The sequence below is a fragment of the Zingiber officinale genome, chromosome 9A, assembly GCF_018446385.1.
Source record: "Zingiber officinale cultivar Zhangliang chromosome 9A, Zo_v1.1, whole genome shotgun sequence".
NCBI lineage: Eukaryota > Viridiplantae > Streptophyta > Magnoliopsida > Zingiberales > Zingiberaceae > Zingiber > Zingiber officinale.
In genome coordinates this window covers 113,502,253-113,522,853 of record NC_056002.1, presented here as the reverse complement: position 1 = coordinate 113,522,853, position 20,601 = coordinate 113,502,253, and the positions used below count along the sequence as shown (strand labels likewise).

The 20,601-nt window shown below is 37.1% G+C and overlaps 2 protein-coding genes across 4 annotated transcripts; both read left to right on the top strand.

Moving 5' to 3' along the window:
* The first annotated feature begins 7 nt into the window (after nt 1-7).
* Nucleotides 8-3,822, top strand: LOC122021882 (pentatricopeptide repeat-containing protein At1g80550, mitochondrial-like). The gene is made up of 2 exons (XM_042580055.1): nt 8-1,603; nt 3,579-3,822. The coding sequence occupies exon 1, from the start codon at nt 51-53 to the stop codon at nt 1,380-1,382; it is 1,332 nt and encodes a 443-aa protein (XP_042435989.1). The 5' UTR covers nt 8-50; the 3' UTR covers nt 1,383-1,603; nt 3,579-3,822.
* Nucleotides 3,823-5,401: 1,579 nt separating this feature from the next.
* Nucleotides 5,402-20,567, top strand: LOC122020585 (ABC transporter G family member 42-like). 3 transcript variants are annotated; one of them, XM_042578565.1, is made up of 23 exons: nt 5,404-6,023; nt 7,333-7,542; nt 7,669-7,753; nt 7,841-8,000; nt 8,069-8,145; nt 8,235-8,288; nt 8,709-8,799; nt 9,932-10,233; nt 10,322-10,603; nt 10,685-11,001; nt 11,446-11,606; nt 11,729-11,838; nt 11,917-12,067; nt 12,248-12,343; nt 12,474-12,640; nt 14,759-15,091; nt 16,480-16,770; nt 16,863-16,946; nt 17,159-17,292; nt 17,389-17,616; nt 19,417-19,588; nt 19,739-19,993; nt 20,094-20,567. In XM_042578565.1, exons 1-23 carry the CDS (start codon nt 5,731-5,733, stop codon nt 20,361-20,363), a joined length of 4,323 nt encoding a protein of 1,440 aa, XP_042434499.1. In that variant the 5' UTR covers nt 5,404-5,730; the 3' UTR covers nt 20,364-20,567. The 3 variants fall into 3 exon arrangements, with proteins under 3 accessions (XP_042434500.1, XP_042434499.1, XP_042434501.1); XM_042578566.1 differs by lacking the exon at nt 14,759-15,091 and having other exon boundaries at nt 5,402-6,023; XM_042578567.1 differs by lacking the exon at nt 5,404-6,023 and having other exon boundaries at nt 7,407-7,542; nt 7,686-7,753.
* Nucleotides 20,568-20,601: the final 34 nt, after the last annotated feature.

Here is a 20,601-nt window from a genome sequence, read left to right as displayed (position 1 = left end):
ATTCAAATAGGAGAGACCGCAATTCCTCGTCGCACACGCTGCGTGACGTCATGCGTTTGCCGTCTTCCCCAAATCTCCACCGCCTCTTTTCTTCCTCTCCATCATCCGCCGCCGCCACCTCCGCCTCCTCCACTAATCTCGATCTGGATGCTATTTTAGAAACCCTATCAAGTTATGCGAACGACTGGCAGCGGGCACTCGATTTCTTCCACTGGTCTGCCCCGGCCGCTGCTGCGGGCGGCCTATCGAACTCAGCCGAAGCCCTCGCCCGCACCGTCGACATTCTGGGTAAGCACTTCGAGTTTCCACTAGCTTGGTCCCTTATCTCTTCCCAATCCCGCATCCTCTCCCCTCCCGACCTCCTCCGCCCCTCCTTCCGTGTCCTCTTCAACCGCCTTGCTGCAGCCCATCTTGTCAATGAAGCTTTAGCCGCCCTCTATCGCGCCGCATCAGAATATGGCCTCCGGGATCGGGACACCTTCCACCAACTCGTAGACGCTCTCTGCGACCATCGCCATGCAGTTGAGGCTGAAGAACTCTGCCTGCGTTCTAAGTCGCCGCCTTTTCCCCCCAACACCAAGACTTATAACCTCCTGCTTCGGGGATGGCTCAAGTTGGAGTGGTGGAGGAAGTGCCGAGAGTTCTGGGAGGAGATGGATCAGAAAGGTGTTGAGAAGGACCTGCATTCTTACTCCATCTACATGGATATTTGCTACAAGTCTGGGAAGCCCTGGAAAACTGTCAAAGTATACAAAGAGTTGAAGAAAAAAGGGTTTCCATTGGACGTTGTTGTTTATAATACAGTAATCCAGGCAATTGGAGTGCCACAAGGTGCTGATTTGGGCATTAGAATGTACAGGGAGATGCTAGACTCTTCTTGCAAGCCCAACGTTGTGACGTTTAACATTATCATAAAGTTATTGTGTCGTGAGGGGAGGTTCAGGGAAGGATATGCATTTGTTGATCAGATGAATAAAGTGGGTTGTGCACCGAATGCGGTTACATACCACAGCTTTTTTCAGAACATGAGTCAGCCAAAGGAGATTCTTGGGCTCTATGAGAGGATGTTAAGGAACGGCACCCGACCGAGGATGGATACTTATGTGATGCTGATTAAAAAGTTTGGCAGGTGGGGGTTTCTCAGGCCTGTGCTCATGATTTGGGAGTCAATGAAGGAGCAGGGTCATAGTCCAAATTCATTTGCTTATCATGCACTGATTGATGCCTTGATGGAGAGAGGGTTGGTTGACATGGCTCGCAAGTACGATGAGGAGATGGTTGCTCTGGGATTATCACCAAAACCAAGAAAATTTTTTAGGGCCGAAGGTACTGGGAAAATGGGCAATGACAACGATGATGACATTTTACATGACGTCTTTTGATGACACAAACAAAAGGGTTCCAGCAAGATGTTGCATGCTATACCGTTTTGTGACTGACCTGCCATTTGACATGAGTTGTGTTCCTTTATGATATATTGAATGTTCCTTGGTTTTCCGAAAATTCAGAGGTGTTTGCAGAGTAAACCCACTTGCACATAGGATATATTACTGGTTTCAGAAAGACAAGGTGATAATTAGTGTGCCTCATAGAGGGATGCTAAGTAAGTTCACAAGCCTTTTTCTTTATTATTATTTTCAATATTCAGTATTAGTTTTTATTTTTTTTCAAAGAGTATTTGATTATCCTTCTTTGTACAAATATATTTCTTTCAGAATGTATAAGATGGAAGTTTATGCTAGCTAATAGTTTTATGTTTATTTATATTAATGCATAATATTCTATATTTTACCATATTATATGGTTATCTAAAAGGATGTCAACCTATTTTAATTCCTCTAGCTCGGGATAGTTTTTTTACCATAGTATATGGATTTGCTTGTGATAAGTGATGATAATTAAAGTAGATTTACTAGTGATAAATTAGAGGTGAATACAAATACATGAATAATCATTGATAAGTGATAGACATAGAGACGAATTTTTACATTAAAATAAAAGTCCATCTGGAACTTTAGTGTGACAGTGAGAATTGAGACTCATCGGAATTCTTGGACTCTTAATTAAGATTAAGATTTATGCATATTCTTTTTGTACACGCTTAGCAATTTGTACTTTGTGTTTTCCTTGATGTCTAATTTTGTAGGCAAAGATCTGTTTTAAAGTCTTTGTTGGTTTTAGCCTGTGTATAGAGTTGCTCAAAGATTTTTTGAAATGTTAAAAATTATATTTTCTTTACATGCTTTACTTTTTGTTCCTCTCATTTAACATTTTGCTAGGTAATTCTTGTTGTACTTTCGTTTAACAAAAGAAATAAATTCATATTTTTGCTGAACACTTCCAGGTTATCTTGAATTATTTATTATCTTTATAGTTCTTGGTTATCTTGTATTATATTCTCACTAAGTAGGATACCTCCATGTATGTGAAAGCACAACCCCGAGCTGTGAAAATGTTTCTCTTTTTTCTGAGAAAAAAACATGTTCTAGAATCTTTTGTAGGAAAGTTCTTGGTAATCTACTTGGTAACATCATAATACACAACAAAATACATGACTCCCACAATACATTCCATTAGTTCTTGAATAGTTATATTTCAATCTGAAGTGTGTGTTCATTTTCTATGATCTCAAGTATATGGTTTTTTATAGATCGATTAGCTGAATTGATATTGGCTTGAGACTAAGACCATTCAAGAGGTTTGAAGCTTTTATACCTCTATAAGCTTTTACAAATGTTTCATTAGGAACTTTAGCACCATTATGACTTTTGTTACAAATTGCCTTGAGGAAGGGATTCTATTGTATGTGAATGGTGAATCACGGAACATAGCAGCGATAAACAGTGGGCATTTAGTCGATTTTTTATGGATGACCTTCACTTGAGGTGGGATCCTTCTTGTTGTTGTGTGGATCATTCTCCATCAAGTAAAGGATATCTAGGAGCGAATGACGTTAACTAATCTTGTTAGAAATCCAACATGATGGAAGCGGCTACTTTGACTTTATTATTGCTAATTGTTGTTTCTATCACCCTTGAACTCCATGATAGTTTCTTGTACATGGTAGGCATAAGCTAATTCTCATTTATTACTTCTTAACACTAATATCATATGCTATCTTCTTAATCTGCATTGTGATACACTTGCAATTTGCTTTTGTTGCTATCATTACTTTTAGTTCATGATCATACATAAGCATCATGCATAATTAAACAATAACACATACTTGTTGCTTATTGTTCTCTTGCGAGCCCGTTGACTTAGTAACGGGTACTCACTTTTACCGGTATCTCACACTTGATTTGGTATCGAAGAGTGTGTGTTGTTTGGCAGGAGCAATCATACTTGTGGTAAGTATACACAAAGTGTCTCTCCATTAGAGAGTAGGGGGAAACTCAAAAAAGTTATAGAAATACTAATATGCTATACGGTGTTTCATGATGCTGTACCTTGCAAGCTATATCATTTATTTCTAGCTTATCATGCTATTTTTTATCTTCCATTACACAAGACATATTGTTGCATTTCTAATTGTTATTTCCTCAGCTGACATCTCTTATTGACCTACCTACCTCTAGATTTACTCAAGGCAAATATCGGGAGTATCAATGTAAGTCGTCAGAGTGCTTCCAGAATGGCTGGACAACTAGACTTTGTTAAAGATTGTTGCTTTTTCGCAGACTCATCGTTCGTTTTATCTGCTGCTTAGCTATGTACGAGTTTTTTTCATGTGGATGCCAGTTTAAAAAGTTTGTTTTATTAGTTCTATCACCTAAGTACTTGTAAACCTTTTTGGAATGAATGAAAATCCTATTTTTCTAAGTGTAATTTGTGCACTCATGTTTAACATACCTACTTTTATATGCATAATAGTTAACATTTAGGTTTTGGTCTTATCGTTTGAAAACATTTTATAGTGACGTATCACTACGGTCGAGGTTCAACACAATAGATGTTGATAGAATTATTATGACGGCAGATGAATTCCAATCACATTTTAGCATATATGTGGTGTCTTGATTTGTTGGTATGGTGTTTGATACTTGTAGATTCATCATTGGAGGCGACGAGAAACAAAAATTTACTAGAACAGGTTTGATAACCTTCTCAATCTCATCTTCCAGAACAGGCCTTGAAGCAATTTCAGATTGAGTGAACATTTGTAATCTTTTCAAGATGGGGCTAGGGTGATCTCGATTTTATAATTTTAAAATTTATTTGATAAGATAATTGAGTCAAATAAATTTAAAATAAAATAAGCTGTTGACATGGTTATTTAAATTTAATTTAGTTTCTTTTTACTAGTTTAAGGTTGATTCGGGTTAGGTTATTTAAGATGATATCGGGTTTTTAATTAAGTTTGTTTAACTATTTGTGAAAAATTATTTTTAATTGTATTTGATTGATTATTGAATTTAATAATATTAATTTCATTTTAAAATTTTTAAATTTATTTATTATATTAATAAAGTTTTATTGATGAATAAATTTTATTTATGAATATTATTCATGAATCGTCCATCATCTCAATATTAAAGGAGGCAAATAGTAAGGAGTAGGAATCTTTTGATCCATAAAAAAGTGGATCAGGGATTCATCATTTTTAATTGTGGTCGTATCATAATTGTGATCCGATTGTAATGGGTTGTGATCCTTTTCTAAGTTCATGTCTTCATCAAATTATAGTTTGAATTGGAGTAGGAGGGCGGAGGTTGTCCGGACGTCGCCCCTACTCAGCGTCCGATAATCTGGACACTTGTCCACTTCCGGCGATCTCCGACCGTTTGCTTCAATCCAAATTATAATTTGATGTGGACGATAAATCTAGAAAGAAATCGTAATCAATTATAATTAGATCGTGACTAAAATCTGATTGTAATTAAAAATGGACCATCTCCGGATCTATTTTTTTCATGGACCACGATATCTAGTCTCAACGGTAAGGGCTTCGTGTACGGAGAAAAGGGATGAGACACACTAACAAGCCTATGTGTATTGAAACGCCAAAGTGGCGTAACCCACCCAACCCTGCTGGATTTTACCATAGCCTTTGATATCAGTCAGTGCGGCTTCAATAGAAGCAACATCAGGCACATCTATGGCTTGATCCAGCGAGTTCGGATCCTTTGGATTGCTTTTTACGATTTAGGGGATGATCCCTAGACATATATGGGTGGGATGAACAATCTCCACCTATTTTATAAGTATTTTATAAGTAGAGACTATGTATTCTATCATTACAGGCTTAGGGATCCCTGAATTATAAAAAACGTCCAGAAGATCTGCCCTATGATCCGGCAGGATTGCCACTAGAATTTTGTTGAAGTTTCTACCAGATTTACCGGAGTCAATGGTCTGAGTTAAATCGACGGTTGAAAGTCATCATTGATCATAAATTAATCGGCCGGCTCCCTCTCTGTATGCATAATTCAAATTGCAGTGCTGCAACCGCCCCAACCCATCCTGCTCCGCTCCAGTGCCAGCGATTTCCAACTCCTCCTCCACCGGATCCACTGGCCGTGATGTCCAACTCCTCCTCTACTCCACTGTCCGCCAGTTGTGATCCATCTCCGCGCAATAGATCGGACAACATTAGGGCCGATATAAAAGGATTGGCTGGTTTGAGGTTTGGAGAGGACAGTGACGGTGGTGGATTTGGGGCAGCGGGTGAGCCGGAGTCGAAGCCTCAGCCGCACCATCAACCCTTGGACGAAGATCGCGAATTGGGGGATGGAGCAAGTGGTCACGCGCGGGAACCTCGGTGGCGTTGAAGACGACGAGGACGCGCTGCGGCGGGCCGCGCTGGAGAAGCTTCCCACCTACCACCGGCTCCGCACTGGGATCCTCCGCTCCGTGGTGGCGGCTGGGGAAGCTGGCGGGGGCCGGCGGCAGTACCAACACGAGGAGGTCGACGTGCGCAAGCTCGGCGTCAACCAGAGACGAGAGTTCATCGAGCGCGTCTTCAAGGTTGCCGAGGAGGACAACGAGAGATTTCTCAGCAAGCTCCGCAGCCGTATCGACAAGTATGAATTCCTTAGTTGCCGTCCGTCCCAAGTTTTCAATAACATCCTAGTATTACTTTACCCGTAAAAGCAATACTTCTTAGCATAAAATTTGAACAGTTCGCTATTTTACATTCAAGCTTACCATGCTTGCTTACTTCTAGAAAATTTATATTTGAAGAAACTGTTTTGCATCACAAGTTAATCATATTTGTTTCTACTTTCAGTGTGAAACACAAACTTTAGAGAGCCCTCTTCCATAAGTGATATTATGGAGGCTAGCCCCATCAATAAAACATGAATGTTAAAGCAAGTTAATTGTACTCAGCTTTAGCACTGCTCCCCTTGCAATAGTACCATTAGGAACTACTAAATACTACAGTTTAGAAGGTCATACATTTTGAAACATATTCACATTGGAAATTTCTAAATGCTATGCTTTGGAAGATCATATACTACCTTTGTGAATTTACAGAATCTATGTATTAAGGATGCAAATACCTAGCAGTTTAGTTTACTGATATACTGCTATTACACAGGCCATGTACTTTGGTTTCAATGATTCTATACTGGACTATTTCAGCAAAACTTATGTTATGGTTTAGTTTACCCTATCTGTATACTATTATTTAGTTTACCCATATACTATGGTTTCAAAGGCCATATAGTACAATTCAGTGTTATCTTGTTACTTTAAGATCGGTGTACTCTAATTCTTTAAGATCACTCATGGTCATGGAGAGGGATTCATAGAATTTGTGTCCTATCATGTGTATCTTAGTTCTGTCCTTGTGTTTACTAACTTTGGCTTTAATTGTTTGCATTTCATAATTAGAAACAATGATAATGGCACATCCTTTCATGTGTATCTTATTTTTGTCCTTGTGTTTACTAACTTTGGCTTTAATTGTACGCATTTCATGATTAGAAACAATGGTAATGGCACAAAAACAAATCTAAGAGAAATAACTCTATTCCATCTGATTGATTTGTCTTTTCTCTCTGTCTTTCATTTGCTAATTACATTAGAGTTGCATCCTAACTGGTAGGCTAGTGAGGTTATCGCTTGCTGATGCAGAATCTCTCAAGGTTTATTAGGAAAATATTAGCGAAATCAATTAGGCTCCAGGTTTATTTTTATTAGCCATCGGTGGACAAGTTGCAAGAAACTTTCTTATTCTAAGAATCAGTAATGACATCAATGTAGCAATAATATATAAATCATTAACTATGTACATGTTTTAAGCTTGCTAGGCAGGGATAGCTAAGCAGAATATCTCTTGGTTGGTTCAACAAGGTAATTTAAATTAACATGAGAATCTTGATGCAGAGTCAACATCCAATTACCAACAGTAGAAGTAAGATTTGAGCACCTAAATGTAGAGGCCAAGTGTCATGTGGGAAACAGAGCTCTACCAACACTTACCAACACAATAAGAGACATTGCAGAGTTGGCCCTTGGTCTCTTGGGTATAAATCTCACCAGAAAAACCACCCTCACTGTCTTGAAAGATATCTCAGGAATCATAAAACCGTCAAGGTGAACAAAGCATTATATATATCCTAATTCAACTCATCAAGTACTCCATGAGAACTAGTGTTATCTCGATTTGAAGAGGCTTTGTAACCATATTGCTAGTATCTTTGTTTATGAATTTAATTTCAGGATGGTACTTTTATTAGGCCCTCCATCATCAGGGAAGACCACTCTTTTGCGAGCTTTATCTGGGAGGCTTGACCCAATTTTAAAGGTCGATGTCAGATAACTAATTCGCTTCTGCAATTGATGATTAGTTGTGATTATCAAATTGAACTGAAACCAAAACTTTGACTTGCAGACAACAGGAGAGATAACATACAATGGATATAGATTAGACGAGTTCGTGCCTCAGAAAACTGCAGCATACATTAGTCAGGATGATGTCCATGTTGGGGAAATGACTGTTAAAGAGACGCTTGATTTCTCGGCAAGGTGTCAAGGAGTAGGAGCAAGATATGGTACTCGTTAGTTGATCAATTGCTTCTCTTTTGAGGTTACAATAGTTGAGAATTAATTTTTCTGTTAGATCTTCTTCTGGAGCTGTTGAGAAGGGAGAAAGATGCAGGAATATTCCCAGAAGCTGATGTAGATCTATTCATGAAGGTCATCAATTTATGGATTAAGAGGACCATATAGGAAACAAATTGTTCTTATGCATGGTGGATTGATCTTAATTTCCTTGAAAACTTCAGGCCACATCAATTGAAGGAGTGAAGGGCAATCTTCAAACGGACTACATCCTCAAGGTATGTGAATGCGATCATTACTTAATGGGACATGCTCTTAAATAAGAAGTCAAAGTCGTATATACTTGATTGAAGTATGTTTCAATGGACCAAACCCGTTTGTCCAAAATAATGTCACAGAAACTTGTAATCTTTCTTCTTTTTTTGTTAAAACTATTAATCTTTCTTGTGTCACACAATTGACACATCATGAACAGACCAAGAATATTCTATTTGTAGATAATTGACCCAGTCAACAAGTTAAAGTGTTAACTGTGGTCTATCTAACTAATAGTTTTGAGGTGCAGTAAGCATTTTGGAAGTTATTGCTAAGTCCTAAAGGTTTAAATTTGAATCTGCTTTCTTCAAAATTATGCTTGCTTCTATATTATTTTATTAAAAGAAATCTAATGAATAGTTTTGAACAATGGGATTATGTAGATATTAGGTTTGGATGTTTGTGCTGAGACCATAGTAGGAGATGATATGCAAAGGGGTATTTCTGGAGGTCAAAAGAAGCGTCTCACAACAGGTATGTTTTTTTTCTACATTTAGGGATTCATGCAACCTTTTCTTTGTCTTTTTTTTGTGCTTGTGTGTGCGCGCATTTTGGATGAAGAAGGATACAAAGGTTGTGATCATTGATTAGGAGTAATTCATTTTATACAATCTCCAATTGAACTTATCCAAAAAATAATAATTTATTTCTTATCAGATTTTAAAATTTGAAAAACAATCCAAAAGTCATAAATTCATTTCTAAATCCTACATAGCACAGGATAGGATAGAACAAATGAAGTATATAATTGCTATTTATAAGAATAGAAAATAAAGAAATACAATAAGAATAACTATCCTTTAATGTTGTTTATAATATAAAATAAATATGGGATAATTATTCTTATGTTTGGTTCGTGAAAATTTTATAATAAATAAAGATTAAGTGTCATAGTGATAGGATTATTGTATGACAATTTTATTTGATTCATCTAACTCAACCAACACATGCAATGTGTTGGGCCCCTTGTTCACACGCACATTCAAACTGCCAAGCCTGTCTAAACCATCTAACTCACCTGATTAATCGACCTGCTCAATTTAATTAGGCTTGAAGAACATGTTTGACTCAATTGGCCAAATTCTCCCATTTAACTCAATTGGCCTTATCAATCGATTGGCCAGCAAACCTATCAAGCTAGTCCAATATGTACGACTTGGCCAACTTGAATGACCCTCCCACTCCATCTCGATCAACAAGACCGACTGATTGGCTTGACCAGGACCCTTGTGTAATCCAACAAACTTGATTGTTCTTCCTAGTCAGTCCAATTGGCCCCTTCAACCCTATTGGTCCCGTGCATGACTTATCCATCTTGACTCGTTCAACCTACTAGGTAAGTCTACTTGAACTTATTGTCTAACCGTATCAACTTGCTTAATTCATCCAACATGCTTATATAATACTTAAATAGACTAGAATAGCTTACTTAGTCCACATTAAATAGTAAGGAAGTATTCCTTAGGGAACAATTTCATGATAATCTATATTCCAAAATCACTTATGCAACCAAATTATAGGTGTAATTGTTTTAGAAATTAATAAAGATAAAAAAATAACTATTCCTAATTTCTCACATTTATTCATGGCATGATGATGACACTAGGTGAGATGATCGTTGGGCCAACAAAAGTCTTCTTCATGGATGAAATTTCAACTGGCCTTGATAGCTCCACCACCTTCCAAATCATCAAATGCCTGCAACAGATCGTCCATCTTGGTGAGGCCACCATCCTCATGTCTCTCCTCCAACCTGCTCCTGAGATATTTGAGCTCTTTGATGACATTATCCTACTCTGCGACGGTCAAATTGTCTACCAAGGCCCCTGCAACCATGTACTCAACTTCTTTGTGTCTTGTGGCTTTCATTGTCCCAAGCGTAAAGGCACCGCTGATTTCTTGCAAGAGGTATATTCTAAAGTTCCAGTTCCACTTGCAAATCAGGAGGTACACATTACTAAGTGGCAAACTATTCTGACTCTCCATACAAGAGTAGGTGACGTCGAGGAAGGACCAAGCACAATATTGGATGGACAAACATAAGCCATACCGCTATGTTACAATTCCCGAATTTGTCCAGCGGTTCCAGAGATTCCATGTTGGTCTACACCTCGCAAACGAGCTATCTATCCCCTTTGATAAGGCCTGCAACCACAAGGTTGCTCTCGTCTTCTCTAATAAGTCAGTCTCGTGCTTACATCTTCTCAAGGCCTCCTTCTACAAGGAGTGGCTCCTTATTAAACGCAACTCCGTTGTCTATATCTCTAAGACCGTTATGGTATCATTTTGCTTTACAAATCAAGTTGACCTCTTTGTTAATGTTGTTGTGTATTAACATCTTATTTTTCTCTAATCGAAGATTGTCATAATGGGTCTCATAGCCTCGACTGTGTGGGTGAAGCCGCGGATGCACTTCAGAAATGAAGATGATGGTGTCATTTACATCGGAGCTCTTCTTTTTGGGTTGATTGTGAACATATTTAATGGCTATGCAGAGTTGTCAATCTCCATTGAGCGTCTGCCAGTGTATTATAAGCATAAGGACCTGCTCTTCTACCCAGCATGGGTGTTCACTTTACCAAATTTTCTCCTGCGGATACCAATATCCATCTTGGAAACCATTGTATGGACTAGTATAACTTATTACACCATAGGATATTCCCCAGCTGCAAGCAGGTAGAGTTGGATTTCTCCAAAGAGTATTATTAACTCCAAAATTGCATAGTCATGGATTGTACACAACAATACAAATTTTATAGAGAAGCAATATTTTGTGTCCATACGGTTTTGTAGCATTTCCCCTAGCTGCTGGTTTGCATTTCCACCAATTTGGAAGCAACAGTTAGGATTATACTCGGTCAAATCAAGTGTCTGTCAAAGTAGCTCCATATAATGTGTTCACAAGTTTGTTAAAAATTAGGTAAACTGAGTGGAACTTGAACTTTCGTCAGCTAGGATTAGTTGAATGTGTTGGACCATTTTAAGTGATGAACTGCCTATACAAGTTCATTGATTGTCCAATGTCACCACCTATGTACTGAAATTATGAAACCAATTAGGTTATTTTTTATGGTAAGATATTTTGGAAACTTATATTTATGTTGGTAATTCTCATCACAGGTTCTTCAAGCAACTACTGGTGATATTCTTGATCCAACAGATGGCAGCTGGGCTTTTTAAAAGCATTGCTGGGCTTTGCAGGTCTATGATGATTGCCAACACTGGTGGGGCACTTACAGTGCTTATCATGTTTGTTCTTGGAGGCTTCATTCTACCAAAAAGTATTCATCTATAACTCCGCTCCTGCATGTACTAAGGATTTGACGGAATGTACTGGAAATACAAGTGACACTTTATGTTTCAATGATTTGTATAATTTATTTCTTATCTTTATCTTCTCCAGATACAATTCCTAAGTGGTGGATATGGGGATATTGGGTTTCACCACTTACCTATGCATATAATGCTTTAGCAGTGAATGAGTTTTTGGCTCCCAGGTGGATGGACAAACTGGTAATCTGGATTTGCAAAAACATTTCCATGTATTTCAAGTTCTTTAATATATGACTGAAAGTTATTATTTCATGCTAGGCATCAAATGGAAAACCACTAGGAATTAGTATCCTTGAGAATGCCAATGTGTTTGCAGAGGACAGGTGGTACTGGATTGGAGTTGCTGGACTCCTAGGCTTCATCATCCTCTTCAATGTGCTATCCACACTCTGCCTCATGTTTTTGAACCGTATGTAATCAACCTGTTATATTCAACAAAGGGTATAAAAGATATGACCAATCTAACTAGAAATGTTATAAATTTTCTTGTGGGCCGAGTTATGTTACACTTTCAAAATAAAATTTTAAAAGGGATGCATCCAGAGAAAGGCTAATTGTATACCAAGCTAACTTTCCTAATCTAAAACAGCTATTGGAAAGCCACGAGCTATTATATCTGAAGAGAGAGTAAGGGACCAAGATAAAATTCAGGATTTACCAAGAATTAAAAGGATGGACTATAAGAGTGAGTCTCTATCTTGTGCCTTACCAAAAAATATGAAAATAACACAAGTGCTCACTTATTTTCAAACTAAAATTCTAAGAGTTGTATAACAATCTTACTGTTTTGGTCGGAAATGATCATTTTTTTTCAGGTGAAGTACTGATGATGCGAATGGACCCTAGTGCCATCAATGAGTTTAATCATGAGATGTGCATCAATTCAGCGACTGGAGTTGCTCCTATGAGAGGAATGATTCTTCCATTCACACCTCTTTCTATGTCCTTTGACGAAGTCTCTTATTTTGTAGACATGCCTCCAGTAAGTTTAATTTATGTGGGTTATGCATACTTTATTGTTTGACACTTCACATTTTCTCCATATCAAGAAGCTCTTTGAAACTTGGGTATTTGCAAATAAAAGTTCAACAAAAAATATACCTTCCTAAATGACTAAATATTGTAAACTACTATATATATAACAATCCATCCAATTTGCTCGAGCTGATCACATAATTAACTGCCACTTTGCATTTATTATGAATGATATTACAAGTTGTCAAAGTGCTTCATCCATCCTACATTCTCCTTTTTGTTGATGTAAAAGACATTAGATCCTGTCAAATTAAAAATTTGTCATGTCATTGATATGACATTGCAACAATTGTGCAAGTCATTAGCCTACTCAGAAAAAACTTGGGTGAAGATGATATCATCCACCATATACTTAAGGGTGCCTTCACATGATACTTACCCTGCAGAATTTTTCAAGTAAATTTAATAAAAGATATAGGTGTTTCAGTAGATTAATTTGTCATGTCATTTCTATGAGATTGCGATAGTTGTGCAAGTCATAAACCTACTCATAAAAAAACAATTGGGTGAAGATGATATCATCCACGATATAGTTAAGGGTACCTTCACATGATACTTACCCTGCAGAATTTTACAAGTAAATATACTAAACGATACAGGTGTTTCAATAGATTGTTGGTGTATCAGTTATGTATTCTAAGGTGCATCAATTAGTATACTCAGGTGCATTAGTTTAGTAGATATAGGTGCATCAACTTTGTAGCGTATATATAATATACTAGTCTGATAATAAGAAAATGGAAGTTTCACAAAGTTACAAATTTCAAGGTCCACCAACTTAGTAGATTTAGGTGCACAAATTTAGTAAAAATATGGGTACCAATTTTTTAGACATATATACCATATGCAAGTATATAAAGCACATGGTGTTTTAACATATTGTAGGTGCACTAGTTCTATATTCTAAGGAGCACTAGTTTTAGTATACAAAGGTGAACCAATTTAGCATACGTCATTGCACTATTTTAGTATATTTGTATACAATGTGATAGTGTGTTTTAAGATTCGTGTGAGACATATTTCATGTGATGAAAGCATCCTTGTTCTATCGTGGGTGACGGGGCCTTTACCTAAGTTTTATCACTACTCTCTCTCCCTAAAGTAAAAGTTTCATCAATCAATAATGGCAATTCTAATGGAGGTTGGGCATTAATATACTATAGTTTTGTACATCATAGAATACAATTTTATAACATGTGCCATAGTTTTTAATATCATATATTACAATTAGAAATTTGGTTACTTTTTTAAAGCTAGTATGATGGACTTAATGCTTACAATGAACTTAGATACAACAACAACAACCAAGTCTTATCTCACCAGGTGGGGTCGTTTAGATGAATTTTTTTACGTCTGGGCTTTATCCCCTATTATATCATCATTTATACTTAAATAAATTTTATCTTATTTTATTATTGTTAACCAAGTCTTTTTTTTTGTCTTTCTCGTTTGATATGTGTATTTGTCAGTTCACATCGCCTAACCGAAGCATTTATTGACCGTTTAAGTACATATCCGTACCATCTTAAACGTGTCACTAGGAGTTTTCTCTCAATAGATATAACTCCGACTTTATCTCTAATGCTCTCATTTCTTCTCTTGTCCATCCTCATATACCCATACATTCACCTTAACATCCTCATCTATGCAACTCTCATCTTTTGCTCATGTGTTCGAGACATAGTCCAACATATAGCGTCATATAACATAGCAGGTCTAACCGTCATTTTGTAGAACTTCCCTTTAAGTTTTAGAGGTACTTTACCATCACATAAAACATCTCATGACACCCTCCTCTATTTTAACCATCCTGCTTGTATTCTATGTAAGACATCTCTCTTAATCCCTTCATTATTTTGTAAAAATGATCCTAAATACCTAAAGCTTTCATCAAGACAACTCATAATCTCATATCTTAACAATTGTCTCATTACGTTTAATATTGCTAAACTTAAATTTGCTAATAAACTTAGATACAATGATAAAAAAAACACCCTCCGTATAAATCTTTATTGAGAGTGCTTCAACAAATTTGTCAAGGATTATGTATTTCATTGTTCCTCAGGAAATGAAAGATCAAGGAATTACTGAAGATAGGCTCCAATTACTAAGGAATGTGACGGGTTTTTTCATACCGGGAGTCTTAACAGCCCTTATGGGAGTCAGTGGTGCAGGAAAAACCACTCTAATGGATGTTTTGGCTGGCCGAAAGACTAGTGGATATGTCCAAGGAGACATTAGAATTTCTGGTTATCCTAAGAAGCAAGAGACCTTTACAAGGATTTCAGGATACTGTGAGCAAAATGATATCCACTCACCACAGTTGACAGTCCAAGAATCCTTGATATTCTCTGCTTTTCTCCGACTTCCACAGGAAATCAGTGATGAACAAAAAATGGTGAGATTAATACTTCATGTTCTAAAGTTCTTTTTCTGTATGAAATTTTAATGTTGACTAGGTAATCATAACAAAAATCTTGATCCTTGTATTATATGGTAAAATTTGGAGTTACTGGTCATTCAATCAGACCATTAGCATAGTTTCCATGAGCCATCGAGTTCTTTGTTTCTCCATTCTTAATCTTTATTACAATCCTTTTGTTGTCATAACTTATTTGCAAGTAAGCATGGATGATAATAGAATAAATTTATGGTGCACGGGATTTGCATGAGCAATTATGTTATCATTGTGAATTCTCTTAAAATAATAATTTTTTATTTAATTTAAAAAAAATATATTAGTTCTACTACACTTACTATTCCTTTATTATCTTTCGTAGCTATTCCTCATACCAATTCAAAAAATGGCTATTTCTACTATATTCAATTCTCAATTCTATACATATTCCTATCGGCTAGATGTGTCAAATGGGTTGAGTAAATTAAGAGAGATGGATGAGTTTGGCTAGTCGAGCCATGTCAACTAAGAGGACCTTGTGGGCCGGGAGGGCTAGTAAACCTGGTGACAAAGAGAATCAAGTCAATCTGCCAAGTAATGTGGACTGGATGGGGGGCCAAGCTGTTGAGTGATTTGGACAAGCCTAGGAAATTAGACAATCTGGATGAGTAGGTCAGACCATGCGGGGTACCTAGATTAGACAAGTAGAGTATCCTAGGTTGGTTTAATAAGCAAAATATTCTATGGTCTTGAGGTGGTTGAGATCGGGCAAATTTGGCAATGGGACTGAGTGAACTACATTTGTTGAGTGGATAATATCATCTAGACAAGATGGGTAAACTGAACAAGTGTAATAAGTCAAATTGATCTTGTTGACTGAATTGATCAACAGACATTTCGGGAGGCCAAGTAAATTGGTGACCGAGCAATTCTGGTGGGATATGTGAACTAGGCAAATCTACTGGATGGGGATAAGGTGACACTATTGGTTAGATAGGCCCAGAGAATTAAGTGAGGTTGGTGAGTTGGGTGATTTGAACCATCAGGCAGGCCAAACTATAATGGTAATCTGGGCTGGTCATGGTGTGTGGTTGACAATGAGGTGAATTTATGCTGGCTGAGCAAATGGATGGTTGAACTAGACAAATGAAATGCTATTAGTAGGGATATTTTTGTATTATGGTTCATTTATTCCTTGTCTATCACTTCCAATACTTTTGCAAGTTGAATATACAAAAAAAATAAATCATCTATAGTGTATTCCATGATCCAAACTACAAAATATACTTTCTTTTGTATTCTTGGTCTAATACCATTTCTTAGAAATAATTATTCCATTTCTTATCCTATTAAGCCAAAGGCATCATTAAGGCCCTTTTGTTTGGCAGAAATTTGTGGATGAAGTCATGGACCTAGTAGAGCTTGGCAACCTGAAAGATGCCATTGTAGGCCTTCCAGGAGTCACCGGACTGTCTAGAGAACAAAGGAAGAGGCTGACAATAGCAGTAGAGCTTGTTGCTAATCCTTCTATCATCTTCATGGACGAACCAACATCAGGTCTTGATGCAAGAGCAGCAGCTATTGTCATGAGAACTGTCAGGAACACAGTTGACACTGGAAGAACTGTTGTTTGCACAATCCACCAACCAAGTATCAATATATTTGAGACCTTTGATGAGGTCCCTATACTCTAGCTAATGCTAGGTGAAAATCTTTCAGATAATTGGTGTTTATCTAGAAGCTAATAACATATATTTTGTTGCTGCAACAGCTTCTACTAATGAAAAGAGGAGGCCAATTGATATATGCTGGGCCCTTGGGGAGAAACTCTCACAAAATAATTGAATACTTTGAGGTACACACTCTTGTCAATAAAAACACGCCACTAAAATTCACTTTCTTTCTTACAGCCTTCTATTAATCAATCAAATTTTTGTTAGTATTTTTTGTTTATCATTACAAGCTAACAGGAATGAACAAATTTCAATTAAAAATTCTTTCTTCCTTAACTCTCAGTTAAAGGTTGAACTTTGTACCAATAACAAAACACTAATTTGAGTATGTTAGGCAATTCCTGGAATACCAAAGATGCAGGAGAAATATAACCCTGCAACATGGATGCTAGAAGTAAGTTCAGTTGCCTCTGAAGAACGTTTAGGGATGGACCTTGCAGAGTATTACAGATCATCAGATCTATTCCGGTAAGTGAAATACAATGCTTATAGTATAGCATAGCTGCATAGGTACTAAGTGAGGATGGTTGGATTTAATTTTTTTGCTTGAAAACCTATGGTTAGGCGCAACAAAGCATTGGTGAGTGAGCTGAGTAAACCAGCAGCAGGAACAAGTGATCTCTTCTTCCCTACCCAGCATTCCCAGTCTACCTGGGGACAGTTCAGAGCCTGCCTCTGGAAGCAGTGGTTGACTTACTGGAGAAGCCCTGATTACAACCTTGTCAGATTTTTCTTCACCCTAATCACTGCTTTACTTTTAGGTTCCATTTTCTGGAGAATTGGCCTGAAGAGGTAATTACGTCGAGAACATGTTACTCTCATCTTCAAGATTAGCCTTTTTTCTTGTAATCCAATCTTTTAGAAAATTGGTTACCTAGTCAAATTTTTTATATATACTAGGTCAGGTTACGAGCAGAATCATGTTTCATGGCCATACCCTAGTACTTATGTTGCTCATCCCTCTTCAGGAGCACAAAATCTATGGTAGCTCCTCCATAGAGAACCTTACCTATTCTATGATTCTTCATTATAGTTTTAGATATCATTGCTATGAAATGTAGGTGTCTGAGATTCCTAAGTACCAAGGGCTTTGAAGGGTTCTGTGAGCTAAATAAAAAATTTAGGTCTGTACAATGCATGCATTCTTTGGTATTGGCTGAACAAAAGGATAAATAACATAGGAGCAACGGTCCTTGGAACTAAAGAGAAAACAAAACTTAGGTTTGGTTAATCTGTTCATGATCTCATCAATAGCAATATGCATCATGGAGGAATAATATTAGGTCATTGCGTGAATGTTAGATGTTGAAATTTATTGAACTTCACATTATATTAAGTTACAAGATTAATTGAGATAGATGATGATATAGTAAGAGATAGAGCTCAATGGAGGAAAAGGATCCATATAGCCGACCCCACCTAATGGGATAAGACTTGGTTGTTATATTAATTGAGACAAAAGCTAACATCCATGCATATATCTGTATTATGGTATCACAATAATTAACTGAGCTAAATGCGTTCAGAAGTTCAAGGACTTGAGGTGATAAATCTAAAAGGAGAAATAGCATTTTAGCTCTTACAGTTGGGCAGCTAATTGCCATCCTGTTAACAGAAAGCAGAGCCACTGTAAGTGACATGAACTAACTCAAACCTAAAGGGACTTAATTCTCATGGGAATTGGCTGGTTGTACTTTGAGAAGAAGTTGAGATGTCCTACAAGTTGAAAGGAGAGGTCCATGGTTGTTAACTAGACAAGATCGCAGATGTAAGATGGACAATCAGTGTTTTTTTGAGCTTGATGCCAGAGTGGAGAGTAAGGGGATGGGGATAGATTATAAGCACTCTGACGAGAGGTACTATGAGAGTCGAAGACAGAACTGATTATGATTTTTTTTCTTTTGAAATGATGTCCTTTTCTTATAAATACTACAAAGTGCCTTATAATTTCTAAAAACCATAGTAGAACATTTCCCCTACTATGCTTCATTCTACCAATATCTCATATATAATTTTTATAATTTTATGTACTATTTTTTTTTAAAAAAATCATGCATTACGATTTTTAAACATGCATACAATATCATATCAGAGCTTCTGATGAATTTGAATAATGAACCTGGCAAAAAAGGCATTTTCTTTGAACTCTGTAGAAGCGCTTCCATATAATTTGTGTTCCTTCGTCAGATGGTCGTTTAAAATCAGTTTTGATGTATATCTTCAGCTCACACTATTTATTGGATCCACTTGTACACGAATCCTCACTTGCACATTGCTAAGAGTTAAGATCATAAATATCTTGATTCTATAGTATATTAAATGCTGTTCTATAGTATATTGCTTTTAAGCGAATTATTTAGAATTAATAATGTACGAATATGTAATAATAAAAGAATAATTGGAATTTATTTAATCTTTTTGTAAAACAAATAAATACATAACATACTATACACACTAGTTTGAGGGCTAGCTAAGCTAGTTGTAAGGACTTTGGAAGTTGTTGTCAAGGTCTTAGGTTCAAAATCAGCCTTCACCTGAAAAAGTTACCATATAATTTATACTACACATGTTCATAATTTTCTGATGGTGCAGGGGGAGTTCAAACAATCTTAGGATTGTCATTGGAGCCATGTATGCAGCAGTTATGTTTGTTGGTGTCAATAACAGTGGGACAGTGCAACCACTTGTTGCAACAGAGAGGACGGTCTTTTATCGAGAAAGATCTGCCGGAATCTACTCAGCCTTACCATATGCTCTCTCTCAGGTAAGAGCCCCATGTATGATAATCTTCCACAATGGAAATTTCCTGCAGGTGAACTGATGGGCTCATCCATTGTTTCACAAACAAAAATTGATATAGAACAATTTGTTGAACAAATAGCAAACTTTAGCTTCATGATATGCTTTATTGCAGGTGCTTGTGGAAATACCATACGTGCTGGTTCAGGCGCTGTACTATTCTATTATTATATACTCGATGATGAGCTTCCAATGGACAGTAGCCAAGTTCTTCTGGTTCTACTTCATCTCCTTCTTCTCCTTTCTATACTTCACTTACTACGGAATGATGGCTGTCTCGCTCTCACCAAATCAACAAGTTGCTGCAGTCCTTGCTGCCACATTCTACTCACTCTTTAACCTCTTCTCCGGCTTTTTGATTCCTAGACCTGTAAGTTCTCATTCTCAAATGTTTGGCCCAATCAAAGAATATTTTCAAGAATGTCTCTGTCTCTAATACATTCATGTATGGGTTTGTAATTGAATTTCAGAGAATTCCCAAGTGGTGGCTGTGGTACTACTGGATTTGCCCATTGCAATGGACAGTTTACGGGCTAATTGTGACACAGTATGGCGACGTCGAACGATACATCACAGTGCCTGACCAACCAGATCAGAGAACCAAAAACTACGTCAAGGTCTATTATGGATACGATGCAGACTTCATGCCTGTTGTGGCTGTTGTGCTCGTCGGCTTCGCACTCTTCTTTGCTTTCATGTTTGCTTTCTGTATCAAGATGTTGAACTTCCAACAGAGGTAGGAAAGTTGGACAGGAAACCTGACAAAACAAAAGGAACTAGCAAGAATTGAATGATAAAGATATTTAATTTTTTCCTTTTTTTTCCGTATTTCATGAGTGTTTGATCTCACAAGGTCCTGTAGGTTTTTCTTTTTCTATCGCTGCAGATATACATGTAATTATGTATACTATGGAAGTATTTTTAGGTATCAAAGTTGCCATTCTCCTCGCAAGCCTTTCCTCCATGCCAATCATCCAC